This window comes from Podarcis tiliguerta (genome assembly GCF_965153285.1).
Source record: "Podarcis tiliguerta genome assembly, chromosome: 2".
Lineage (NCBI taxonomy): Eukaryota > Metazoa > Chordata > Lepidosauria > Squamata > Lacertidae > Podarcis > Podarcis tiliguerta.
In genome coordinates this window covers 55,556,323-55,570,005 of record NC_139535.1, presented here as the reverse complement: position 1 = coordinate 55,570,005, position 13,683 = coordinate 55,556,323, and the positions used below count along the sequence as shown (strand labels likewise).

At 47.8% G+C, this 13,683-nt stretch overlaps 1 protein-coding gene and 1 long non-coding RNA gene across 4 annotated transcripts in view; one reads left to right on the top strand and one right to left on the bottom strand.

Annotated features, from left to right (window-relative positions):
- The window catches only part of FAM193B (family with sequence similarity 193 member B), a 30,956-nt gene extending 21,815 nt beyond the window's left edge, over positions 1-9,141 (top strand). For all 3 annotated transcript variants that reach the window (XM_083422685.1, XM_083422686.1, XM_083422687.1), the window contains 5 exons: positions 2,565-2,760; positions 3,219-3,455; positions 5,360-6,368; positions 7,707-7,782; positions 8,721-9,141. In XM_083422685.1, coding sequence (XP_083278811.1) covers positions 2,565-2,760; positions 3,219-3,455; positions 5,360-6,368; positions 7,707-7,782; positions 8,721-8,817 — 1,615 coding nt within the window. In that variant the 3' untranslated portion in view covers positions 8,818-9,141. The remainder of the gene's footprint in view (positions 1-2,564; positions 2,761-3,218; positions 3,456-5,359; positions 6,369-7,706; positions 7,783-8,720) is intronic.
- Positions 9,106-13,559, bottom strand: LOC310669824. The gene is made up of 2 exons (XR_014507411.1): positions 13,030-13,559; positions 9,106-9,774 (listed from the first exon to the last, which is right to left on the bottom strand). It is a non-coding gene; the product is annotated as an uncharacterized lncRNA (long non-coding RNA).
- Positions 13,560-13,683: the final 124 nt, after the last annotated feature.

Below are 13,683 nucleotides of genomic sequence, written 5' to 3'. Positions count from 1 at the left end.
AGGCAGGTGGATAGACTAGGAGTACCTCTACAGTGTCCCTATTTTGTGGGGGAGGGATTTAAGTGCATACCGGAACTGCAGGATGGCACAATTAAAGTTGATTAAAGCTTTCTGTTGGTCTAGTCCAAGGTTTCTCAAACTTGGGTCCCCGGCTGTTGTTGGATTACAACTCCCATCATCACTAGCTAGCAGGACCATTGGCCAGGGGTGATGGGAGTTGTAGTCCAACAACTGCTGGGGACTCAAGTTTGGGAAATCCTGGACTAGTTAGGGTAGTAGATCCACCTTCAAAAAAGTGGATGTTTTGCACCTTGGAAATGACAGGAAAATGTGAAAAGTATGAGATAGAGGAGTGATTATTGGGAGGATGTGTAGGCATCCTGCAAACAAATTCAGGATGAATGCAGGACAATTGCTTGTTGTCATGTAACTGCTCTGCAAACAAATAACAATGAGCCTAATTGCCCTGTATACTTTGTGCAAGCAAATGAAGGTGAATGCTGAATTAACAGGACTTCTGGAGAAGCCCTCTTTTCACCTGTGTTGTCTAGGCCAGCATTTCCCAACCTTGGGCCTCCAGCTGTTTTTGGACTACAACTCCCATAATCCTCAGCTAGCAAGACCAGTGGTCAGGGATGATGGGAATTGTAGTTCGAAAACAGCTGGAGGCCCAAGGTTGGGAAACACTGGTCTAGGCAGCTGAATGGGCAACTTGGTCTTCTTTCCCTGCTGTGTTCTCTCTAGCTCCCAAAGGAGGCTTGTGTTGAATCCTGTCCTAAAAAATTGAAACCAGAGGCAATCTGTGACTTCTGCGCCTGAGGGGATTGCTGTTACAGTAGGGATGGCTTGAGCATTTGCTTGTCTAGATTTGGTGATGCTTACCATGAACCATTTGGAGAGAGGGCCTGTCCAACCTGCTGGGACCAGTGCATGAGGCAGGGTTTTATTTAAGCTCTTAGAAGTGCCAGCTCTGGATAATGTTATTTTGGGCATAGCTATCCCGCCATTGTTGGAGCTTCACTTGCACTGTTAAGAGTCAGTGCTGGCATAACATTTTTCTTTCCGTTAAAAAAAAAAATGTAAATGAAAAAAGTTACACTAGAATGCAAACTCCATGTAGTTTTGGAACGAAAGAGCTATGAGTGAGAGCGGGCAGGAATCTCTCCCGCTCATGGATCTATCCTACAGAGTCCACAAGCCTTTTGTATTCCGTTGAAACTTTTTTCATGAATATTTTGCCATGAAGGAAAAAGTTATTTCAGAACCTGTTGTTAAGTGTTGCAAAGTAATATTATTGGCCTTCTCTGAAGATGGGGGTGCTGGAGCGCTGCAGGGTTTGATCCCTATTTTCTATTGTGTTTGCCATTTTTTAGCCATATTACAGCCTCTTTTTAATTCTTAGCCCTGCAGCATTTCAGCATCAGAACTGATCAGATTTCTGTGTTGATGCTGCCCTTTCATACCCTTCTGCTTTCTCAGGCTTAAACCCCACCCCACCCCCACTCACAGCGCGCGTGCACACACAAATACATACACACACCAAGTTCAATCTTCAGGCCTCTGCAGGGTTGAGGAGAGGATGAAGCATTTTGTTTTGTTTTCTTAAATCATTTGTGCTGCATGTTTTCATGCAAGTGTCCAAGATGACTCTCAACAATAAATGCATAAGCCCTTATCAAGCCAAAAAATAAGCAAACAGTAAAAAAACAAAACCCTAGTCTGGTACCTAAACGGAAACAAGAACTGGTGTCAAATATTTCATTATTGCAACCAGAATATTTTTTTTATTTCACAGAATGTACACTTGATTGTAAGAAAAAACCTCAAAAAATAGAAGTTACTTATAAATGGAAGCGAACATGAGGCCCACAGATAAAAGACTGGCTGAATAAGGTTTAGAACACATTGTACATAGTTAAATGGACTCACCTAGTATAATCCCAGGAAGGACAAAAACAGTTGCTTAATACAATAAATTTGGAATTCCATAATTGGAATTCCAAACTATACATTTTCAGGAAAATATACCCAGTGATAGTTCTGGGGTTTTTTGTGTTGTTGTTGTTGTTTTTTTAATGTACATAACAATGAAACCTGCTTATTACTGAGGGCTGAGTAATTTTACATATGCTATATATGTAAGATACCTACATAGGTGTCTATACCTACATAGGTATAGACTCAGTAAAGAGCTTTAAAACCTTTTTTTTCCTTTTCAAAAAAGGCAAACTGCAGAAACATTCATAATCTGTCAGTGGAGGCCCAGGGAAGAGAAGATTGCTTTCATTCCAATGCCAGGTGAAAGCCCCGTTGGGGAGTGAGCTCCAAAGATGGGGTGTCCCAACAACAGAAAATCCCCTCTCTCTAACAGTCTACCTGCTTGGTCCTCTCAAAGGCAGTGACATAGAACAGGGTCTGTACAGATGAACTCGGTCAGGCATTTTGCTCCCAGACCACCTAGGGCTTTGTAGATCCAAAGCAGTGCTTTGACTTGAGCTTGGAGGCCAATTCAGCCCATCTGCCTGGCCTGCCTCTCACCTGCCTGCTCTTCCTTCCTCTTGCAGGGACCCTTCCTGCAAAGGTCACAAGTTCCCCAACGGTACAAGCTGCCACGCACCACAGTCCTGCGAGGCAGACGAGGGGCTTGGCGAGGACGAGGACAGCAGCTCCGAGCGCAGCTCCTGCACCTCGTCCTCCACAACCCAGAAAGATGGGAAGTTCTGCGACTGCTGCTACTGTGAGTTCTTCGGCCACAACGCGGTAAGTAGAATCAGAGTCAGCAGCATCCATGACCTTCACTCACAGACTTGTTTCTATGTGGGCGGCTTGGAAAAACACCATGTTGACAATACACGCATGGCATGCATCATTGCTCATCTCTCTTGGCCTTGGTAGCCTTGAGATTAGCTTCTCTCTCCACCCCCAAACCCCAGTATTCTAGCCTTGGACTTCCACACAGTTCTCTCAACCCTGTCATTTCCTTTTGTTCCTGTCCTGAGCTGCTGAAATAAAGCTCTGCTGTTGCATCTTGCATTCAGCTGTTCCAGCTTTGGGGCCTCTGTAGTGTCAGTGGTTACGTAGATGGAACTAGCTGTGGATCTCAGCTCAGCCTTGGACCTAGCAGAGGGGAGAGAGAGCAGGTTTCTGTCAGTGGCAGTTATAGAGCAGTAACCATCTCCTGCACCCGCAGCAGACCAATAGTCCAACTCTATCCGCAGCCTCCGGCCGCCCCCACGAGCCGGAACTATGCCGAGATCCGGGAGAAGCTGCGCTCCCGGCTGACCAAGAGAAAAGAGGAGCTCCCGCAAAAGCTGGGGCACAGCAGCAGCTCGGGAGAGCCGGCGGTCGATCACCGGGACGTGGATGAGCTCCTGGACTACATCAACAGCACAGAGCCGAAGCCCCTGAACAGTGCCAAGGCTGCCAAGCGTGCACGTCACAAGCAGAAGAAGAAGGTGGGCTGGGTGTGCGTGCGTGGATGAGTGTGCAAAAGAGAGCGTACGCTGGCCCACAGCTTCTTGGAGATTGAATGTGAAGGGGAAGAGGGTAAGGATCATTTCAGAATCCTGATAGAATGAGTCCATAGATTAGGGGGAATAGTTTAAATCCTGGCCCTAGCTAGGGATGGAAATGGGATAGAACTTGCTTAGAAACTAATCTGAATTTTTATAGCATGTCCTTTCTTCATAGAAGTGGGGCAGTTATGCCTCAGTCCCCAGTTGTGTATGCGTTTGGGTGGGCAGATGACTGTAGATAAGAGTTCAGCAAAAAGGAGGATGAACTATTTGACAAATATCTGTCGCTTCCCCATGTCGACTTTTGACATATTTTCATAATTGATACAGACTCCAAAATGATTAGTGGCATAATAAGATCACAAGCTGTTTTCTTTCTTTCTTTCTTGCAAATAGATACTGCAGTTTCACCCTCATCTAAGTATTGCTAATGAGTGTTGTGAGTACCTCTGGGCCTGATCTGAGCCATATGAAACAGGACTCTCCCTCCAGTATATCCACACGTGAACATGCCAAGCAGCTAGTTTGGGTTCTTTTGTGAAGGGATTCCTTCTGGAGCTTGTCTATGCTATAGGGGGATTCCTGAACATATGAAACTGTGTTATGCAGAATCAGACCACTGGTCCACCTAGCCCTGCAGTCACTGCTCTGACTTGCAGTGGTTTTCCAAAGTCTTATGCTGATGTCTTTCCCATCCTTGTTAACTGTTTAAATAGACATTTTGGGAACATGCTGCATGCACAGCCTGTGCTGTGTATGCTGCAAGAACACTTCATTGACGTTTACTCGAAGGGTGCCGACTTGGCTATTAACCTGTACGAACACCCCTTGACTACTTAGTATGTTTCAGTAATGCTGTTTTGCCTGGCATTTCATGTCATTCACAAGTTGCTATGTATCTGCAAGGAACTCAGTTTCCCTACTACCTTTGCAAACAGGAGATGTGATCTCTTTCACAGAGAGATGAAAGAGGTGAATTTAAGTTCTCTCTCCTCAGATTCTCATGCACTTTTTTATCACGCTTGATTCTCATTCACACACACACACGTGTAAACTAGTCAGAAGTTGAAGTGAATTAAGGTTGTTACTACAATTGTTGTTATATCACATAATATTCCACCTTTTCCTCCAAGGAGCTCAAGGTGGCATGTACATGGTCCTCCCCCCTCCTCATTTAACCCCCACAACAACCCTGTGAGGTAGGTTAGGCTGAGAGAAGGCAATGACTGGCCCAAGGGCACCACCCAGTGAGAGCTTCATGGCTGAGTGGGGATTTGAACCCTGGTCTCTCCCAGAGCCTAACCATCATGCCACACTGGCTCTCTCACACTGGGTTATTGACTGAGGATGCCTGGTCAGTGAAATGGGCCCCTTCAGTCTTTTCTCTCTTGTGTTCTTCAGTTGCTGCTGAGCTGGGGCAGGCAGCGTGAAAATGTAACTGTGTTTCTCTGCTTGCAACCTTCCTGCCCCACACCCGCCCCAAATGCTCCAGCGCCACATGAACTAAGTTTAGGGCCTGAGGTGTAGCAACCTTTCTGGAGCTTGTACACACAGAGAAATGGCTGTGGGAAATTGCTGGCAGCGCATCTGTTCCTTAAGGTTTGTTACCATAGCACAGGCTTTGTGTATGCCAGTTCCCAGTGCCAATTCCCAAGTGCACGGTGGTTTGCCGTAGTCCCCATGCAGCTGCATAGAAGTAGTTACTGTCAGCAGCTGAGAAGCAGGGGCCTCTTCAGCCAGCCAGCCGGAGTTTGGCTGCCATCCTCACCACAGTCCCTCTTCTCGGTTGCCAGTAGGAATACTAGAACGACTCGAGTTCATGTTGCTAACTTCTGGACTTTCAGGAGAAGGAGAAGGCCCAGCTGGAGGCGGAGGCCCAGAAGCGAGTGGACCGGACCCCGCCTACGGGTCAGGACCAGGAGCTGGCTGAAGAGAAGCTTCTGGAGTGGCCCCAGCTAGAACTGGAGCGAGTGAACAATTTCCTGAGCAGCCGACTGCAGGAGATCAAGAACACCATCAAGGACTCCATCCGTGCCAGCTTCAATGTCTACGACCTCAACCTGGACGTCAACGACTTCCCAAAGAAGGCAGCCGTGCTGGAGCAGAAGAACCTGCTCTCCCACCTCAACGGCTCCTCAGAGCTGCAGGAGATTGACCTCGACCTGTCTCCGCTTAGCCTGGGCACGCCACACAACCACACGTTGCTGCGGAGCGAGGTGGCCTCCCGATGGGTAGAGAGCCCAGGCGAGGTGCCGCCCCCGCCGCCCCCGGCTTGTGAGAACGGCGTGGTGAAGCGACTCAACGCCGTCCCCAACCTCTCGCGCATGATCTGGGTCCAGTCCCCCAAGCCAACAGACTCTCCCCTGGAGAGTGGGGCCGGCCACGAGTCCAAGGAGGCGGCCCCGGGCAGGGGAGTGGAGCCGCAGGAGCAAGCGCCCGCCACCGGGAAGCAGAGGAAGGGCAAGCGGCAGAGCTGCCCGGCCAAGAAAGGGGAGGCTCTCACTTTGAGCAGTGAGGCTTCCGGCTCCAAGGGGGTGGGGCAGAAGAACCCCCCTAAGGGTATGGCTCCTGAAGCCCCGAGAGGAAGCAGCGTGGAGCACGGCGATGGGGCCAGAGGGCTGCGGCAGGGGCAGGGCTGGGGTTGTGGCGGCTCTAAGGTGGACAAAGAGAAGAGTGCGGAGGGCAGGAGCCGGAGAGGGGAAGGCAGAACCGACCAGGCTGAGCAGGAGCCTGTTTCCTTGGGGACTGGCGAGCGGCATCTGCCCCATACAACTGCGCCAGATGACTTGCCCCAGCCAAAGGGCAAAGGCAAGAAGAGTAGGAACAAAATGGAGAAAGCGAGCCCTTCCATTGGTGAGTATGCGGAAGGCTTTTCCTGTATTTGGGCTGTTATTTCTGCTCCATCTGTTGCAATGCAGGGATCTTCTGCCCAATGTGGGACTCGAACCCACAACCCTGAGATTAAAGGTCTCCTGCTCTACTGACTGAGCTATCCCAGCTTCTCATTAAGATTGGGGTGGGCCCCTTATGCACTCAGGACGTTGGCGCTTCTGAGGCCCATAATACACTGGTGAGGCCCACCAAGTGCATGACAGCTGCCAGTCCTGTTACGAAGGCTAGTGAGAGGGCAGGTACTAGCATACATCCTGAGGGCATGCATAACAGCCTAGAATCTGGGTACGTTTTGGACGAACACTTTAAAAAACTGCAAAAGTACCAGGGAGACTACCCCACCTGCATTATACATTCAAAGTAGTATCACACCACTTTAAACAGTCAAGGAATTCTGGGAAGTGTTGTTTAAGGGTTCTGACAGTTGTTAGGAGAATTCTCCTCATAGAATTACACTTCCCAGAGAGGCTGAACAATCAATGCCTCTTCCCAGGGAACTCTGGAGATTGTAGGTCTGTGCAGGGAATAGAGGTCTCCTAACAACTCTCAACACCCATAACAAGCTACAGTTCTCAGGATTTTTGCAGGGAAGCCAGGGCTATTTAAAGTGGTATGATACTTCTTTAAATGAATAGTGCAGATGGGGCCCCATACTGTATCCTGAGTGTGAGCTATGCACATTTTCTGGACCAAGTTTATTCTTCCATATAGGATTTTTAAAAAGAATTTGGAATATTGCGGCAAGAGTTGATGTTGTGAAGGGACAGGAGAGACATGGCTGTTAAAACAGCTGTATGTAGGGCTAAGGTTTAATGGGGGTGAGGTGAGACAGCTTTTGTGGCCTGCTCAGCTCCCTAAGGCCCAGCTCAAAACTCTGTGTATTTTCAGACTTCTCCGTTCAATTATGAGAGCATGTTGGTATTGATTAAAACTGAGATTCTCATAAAGCCAGGCTCAGAAGTGTGGAATTTTGCATAGCCTTTAACTGCACTTTCCTATGTTCCCACTGAAATTTATTTTTACCCCATCAGTGCTTGCTGTACATCACAAACTTTGTGTAGAGTAGTCACACTCTGTCACACATCTCGCTTTCTCTGCTTTGGGCCAGGGGTTGTGGACTTGGGCACCTTGAGCATCACTGCAGGGGAGTCTCCTGGCTTGGGCAGCTAGTGATGTTTGAGTGGTGTGAGGCATGTGCCTGGTTTGGAAGGGAAGGAGGAGATCCTTGTCACTGACTATGAGCAGCTCTCGGGCCCAGCTAACTCTTTCTTCTTCTTTTTCATTGTTGTGATTTGTTAGATGATGTGTTCCTGCCCAAAGACTTAGATGGTGTGGAAATGGATGAGACTGACAGAGAAGTGGAATACTTCAAGAGGTAAGACTTGGTCCCGATTAACTATGGAGTCCTGGGATCAGGGCCTTGCAGACGAGAAATAAATCAATGCCATACATCAGGGATGTGGAACCTTGGGTCTGGGAACTAAATGCAGATCCTCCCTTGGGGTACTCGCCAGACCACACACACCCTCTGTCGGGGCAACATCCCTCCCTGCTCCCTCCCTGAGTGTTTTGGCCTTGCTGGAATGCACCTTGAACATTGATAGAGTACAAGTGTCATGTAGCAGCAGTCTTCAAGCACCACCTTCTGTCAGAGAGAGCCATCAAAGCATGATAGTCCAGGAAAATCTGAAAATGTGGTTCTGCCCACCAGAAGGAGCCCAGGAGGAGGAGATTGAAAACTGGCTGCTGCCTGGGAAAAGCATCTTAGGTCCAGAGAGGATTTCTTCAGGAGTGGTCTCCCATTTCCTTTCTTCAAGGAGACCAGAGTCACATCTTCTCTGAGCTTCCTATATCAAGTTTTTCATTCCTCTTTGGCTAAAAGGAATCACCAAATTCACCCATACCCTTTTTGATGAGCTACCTGCCCTATAGTCCCTAAAAATATTGGCTTCTGTGCTGCAAACAGCACACACTTCATATCTTCTTCCTCAGCTTTGTCCAGCATCCCTGCCTATGTTGCCTGTCTCTGCCAGTAGGACCTAGCCCATCGTTGTGTTGTCCTGCAACATATTTTCCAAAGTATTTTCATCACAGAAGTGGTGCCGCCTGGTGCCATTGTGTTGTTAACCCTTTGCCCCTTAAAATCATTAGGATGTTTGTGGACAATCCTTGTTGAAGAATCTGAGCAACTCCATGAGAGAGTAAGGGGAAGTTCACAGGAGACAGGCAGCTATATTATATGTGTGAATAAAACAAGGATCCCGCAGCCCTGTCATTTCCTCACGCTAGTTGTTGTTTTTTCTGTACTTGCAGGTTTTGCCTGGACTCAGCTAAGCAGACCCGGCAGAAAGTGGCTGTGAACTGGACCAATTTCACCCTGAAGAAAACCACTTCGAGTGCAGCTCAGTGAGGTGTGCGGTGCACCCCTGGTATATGTGCAGGGCCCCACACCTCGCCTTCCCTCCCCCAAACCCATAGACAGACACTTGGCCTCACCAACCCTTGCTCTTCCCCCCTCTCCCCTCCCCCTGGGGCTCCTATTCCTAGCCTGTAGGCAAGGCCTGGACAGCCCTTGCGTCCCTCACCTCGTAAGTGTTCGACGTTCGGGGAGATGCTGACTGAGCCGCCCCAAGCCCAGGGGCAGTCTTGATCGGCCAAGGCCCAGCGTGGCACAGGGACCAGGCTGCACCCAATAAAGGACTTTTTAATTTTTTATTTTATTTAAAAAACCCAACTTTTCTGTTGTTTGTTCTGGCTTTTCTGGTCCCTAGGGGAGGTGGGCAGGGCTCCCTTGGTGGTGGTGGGCGACCGCAGCAATCCAGCTACACTCGGCATAGAACCTCTTCCCTTGAGCGCTCAAATTGCACTCACGGCTGGTTCACATCAGGGCACCCGGCGCACATGGAGCAGTCCTAGGGGTCTCAGTCTCCAGTCTGAGAACCCAGCCATCTCCTTGCACGGTTTACAGTGGCAGAGCTTATTGGTGGAAGACGCAGCTCTCTTCAGTCTCCTGGAAACTGCACGGGTCATTCAATCCTTGGCTGTGCTACCCCACTTCTCAGGGAATGTTCTCCGAAATGCCATCCTGCGGCAACATTGTCTTAAGGAGCCTGCTGTCAGTGGAAAGGCCGCCATGCCTTCTCAAGCAGGGGACAGCCAGCATTTCCCTTTGCTTTCATAACAGTTGGGTTCAAGTCCAAGAATGGTAGATGTGCTCTGTGGGAGCTTATGGCCCTTCAGCTTTTCTGTGCAGATATCACTTCCATGTAGGTGGCTCCATCGACACCGACCATGTATGGCGAGCGCACTTCTGTCTGTTTCACCATGATTGCTCCCAGCAGGACACCCCCAGTTTGGCTGCAGGCTCCTGCAACAAAATAAACATGTTTGTGCTCCTCACACATGGCCACGGATGTGTTATTTCCTACAGGGAAGTGATATCCACATGGGAAAGTCCTCTTGTGCAAAACAGACGTTGTTGCAAATAACGCTGCACGTTGGCTCTCGCATCAGGTGGGGAGCATGACTCCATTCGTCCTCCACCACCAAAAGCCTACTACTTTGGACTGCTCCTGTTTCTGATTACCTCTCAGCAGACTTAAGCCCTGCCCATAAGGCCCTGTTTATTTCCCCCACTAGAGTGATGCCCCCCATCAGCCCTGATGATGGTGGGGAGTGACAGCCCCGTCATTTCTAAATATCTGTGACTTCATAGCAAGTTGGTTGTGCTAGTAGAGGTGCACTCTTACGATCCCACAGTTGCTCAACAAAGCCCTAGGACTGTTCTGGTGCTGGTAAAAGGACCGTAATAATCACAACCCATCTGAAGAAATTGTCTGTGGAAAACCATCATTCCATTTCAGGATGAGCAGAGCTATGGCCGTAGTCAGTGGTTGGCTGTTCCTCGCTAAAGGAGAAACTGCCCCATTGCCATTGAGCCCGTTGAGTCTGACTTGCACCTTTCCCCTGACAACCAAGGCAAACGTCAGATTGCTGCTTGAACTCTACTTGCCTTAGCTGTGCCCTTGAATTTTACTCTGTCAGCCATTGATTCTGTTCTCCCCAGTAGCCCAGTTGGGATGGTCATCTTCCCTCAAGCGATGCTGACCATCCTGCCAGGCCAACCAGAGTGTTTGCACTTCGCTTCCTGTTGCCTCAGCTAAATCTTGCCTGCACACATCCCTGTTCATTTGTCACATGCACAACAAACCTAACTGCAGCAGCAACTGAGCCCTGGTGGGTCTCTGACCCCAATTTCTGGTGCTACCCAGGCTCTCCCTACTTTTGAGGGTGGTGCCCAACTGACATCTCAGAGGGATTGGACCATACCATACCATGCCACAGACCACAGGCAGATCAACTTTTTGGGGTTTTTATTAAATTATTTACTTTTTGATACTGTGAAATCTTTCGTGCTGAAAGATAAACTGACATTTGGACACAGAGTGGCTATGTGTGCTGTGTAATTGCTGCCTATGGCTAGCACTGGGGTCTCACCTCTGGCTTGAAACTTACTTGAATCCAGAGTAGCTGCTGGTACCAAAAGTCAACATGGGCCACAACGCTTGCAATCCCCCTGGGTACTTGATCCAAATTGCCCACTTCCATAAATTTCCACCCCCGTCTTCGTTTTGTCAGGAACATGTATCTGCGCTGCTGAAACATGGTGGGCACCTTACAGCCTGTACTCCAACCCTAAATGCACATCAGGATTAAATCCTGTTGGTTTCTAGGCATGGCACAGAGGGGCCTCTTTCATCTTTGATTCTTGTTTACTTCAGCCAGCTGTATAACAGGAAATTATTTGTAGCATTTTTCTGGAAGGCAGGCTTAATGCATTCATCCTTACGATGCCTGGTAAAGCAAGTCATTCTGCCCATCAGTCCTACTAAAGAACTGAACGAACTGATTTAACTTGTCTAAGGCCACCTACTAGGTACATTGCTATCTTGAGCTGGAGGGCAGGTCTCCCAGTACAATCTTACTAAGACTGTGTTAACACTGTTGAGTGGGGAGTGATGGGTGGAAGGAAATAGGCACATTCCTCAGCACATTGACTGCCTTAAACCATGCAGGATGACAACAGAAGCCAGAATCCCCTTGGATTACCTTCTCTACCCATATGGAAGATATCAGTGATTGGGAGACACTGGCCCTGCAGATAGTGTTGCTTTCAACTCCCATCATCCCTGATTACTGACCATGTTGACTAGGGCTGATGGGAGTTGTGGCCCAACATAATTTGGAGGGCTACCGGTTTCCAAGCTGTAAATGATCTCTACTAGCTCCTTCCCTATTATAAGATCTGGTAGCTGCTAGCAGTGGTATTGGTAGTTAAGCAAACTGGTATTTGCCTCAGGTTGCCTAGGCTTGAGTGATAGTGATTCACCATGCCATAGCGTTCAACAGGGGAAATTATCAGTAGCTGACTAATGGCTACTAGCCATGGTGACTATGCTCTGCCTCTATGGATGGAGGCAAGAATGCTTCTGAATACCAGTTGTGAGAAACCACAAGGGAGAAGAGTGCTGTTGTGCTTGGGTCCACCTGGAGTTTCTCACGGGTATTTGGTTGGCCACTGTGAGAACAGGATGCTAATGGGCCATTGGCCTGATTCAGCTGGCTCTTCTTTTCTCTGAGGAAAGTATGTACTGATATATTTTGCATTCTTTTAGTCTAACCCTTTTATCTAAATGCTTATCGTGCTTGGATTCCTCCCCCCTCCCCAACACCAGTGATGTGAGGACTGGAGGAGAGAAGTGAGTTAAGGAAACACAGCTGGAGCAATGAGAGATAAATTGGCAGAAGAATTAACTTGCTGTTTTAAGCCAAACATGCATCAATTCGATAGCATTATTTGTCCAACAGCAGCCAGTCAGATGCCTCTGGGAAGCAACAAGTGGGGCATGAAAACAACAGCTGTACATTGTTTGTCTTCTGAAAGTTTATTGCCCCTGAAAATCAGTAGTCTATTCTCTCTTAATTTGTCTAATCTTTTTTTAGGCTATCTAAACCAAGGTGAAGAGAATCCTATATTAATTCTACATTATGTGAAACTTCCTTTCATCTTTCCTGAATAGTCAGTTTCACTGTGTGACCTCTGCAACTAGTTTTGTAGGAGAAGGTAGAGAATTATCGCTACTCTTTCAGTGCCACTCACAGTCTTCTAAGCTTCTATTGTCACACCCCAGTTCTTTTTTCTGAACTAAAAAAAAATGCAGTCACCTTGCCTTACCACATTTTTAAGGTGCTCCAACACTTTTCGTATCAGTTGTACAAGGGGCAAGATTCAACTAGTGCTAGCAGGAGCCAGTGCAATAGGGCTTTCCTACTTTTGCCCACAAATCGGCTCTGGGGGATCAGGAGAATCCCCAAAACAAGGGAAGGAGAGTGTTCCATCTTGCAAGCGGAAATGCTTGAGCTGACAGAAGAACCATGTTAGCATGACATTGAATTCTACCCATCAAGTGTCACCTGCCATTTTGTTGTCTATTCAGCGAGTTTAGTGAGCTAGTCACAGTCTCCGGGGGAGTATACCAAGTATACCACTCTGAATAACTTACAGTGCAGTCCTATGCACATTTACTAATAGGTTCTCTTGTATCAAGTGGGGCTCACTCACTAGCAAGTCTGTTTAGAACGGCAGCTGCAAATCCTAGATCAAGGTCTCCAAAACTTCCTCACCGGTCACAAGCATATTTCTGGACCTGATGGCACAACCCTGAAACAGGATGGTACAGAAGGAGTTGATATAAACCAGGTCAGGCTATCTGTGCTTCTGGTTCAGTATTGTCGTATTTGGAATGGCAGTGGCTCCCCAGTATCTCAGGCATAAGTGCTTCATATTACCTGCTACCTCAAAACTGTAGGTGCCAGAGTTTAAACACAGGACCTTCTGCATGCAAACAATGTTTTCTGCTGCTAAGCTGTGGTTCTCCCCACACCCCAACCATCCATCTGCTGTGTATTATTTTTTTTTAAAAAAAAAGGGACAATGCCGGAATGAGTTAAATAATGGAACTGAGCTGCATTCCCAATACATTAGTGGCTAATGTAATTTACCATGTGTCATCCACAATTATTTCCCCTCAAAGTAATTCAAAAAACCCATGCCAATTTTGCACGCCTTTGATTTTGCTGACATATCAATACATGCACCTACTTGAATCTATTTTTGTCTCTAGTCAATCTATGTAAGATACAACATTGCTGAATAAGGTATTTCATGTACAAATACAGACTGATAAAATCAACCTGAGATTCAGGAGTCACACGA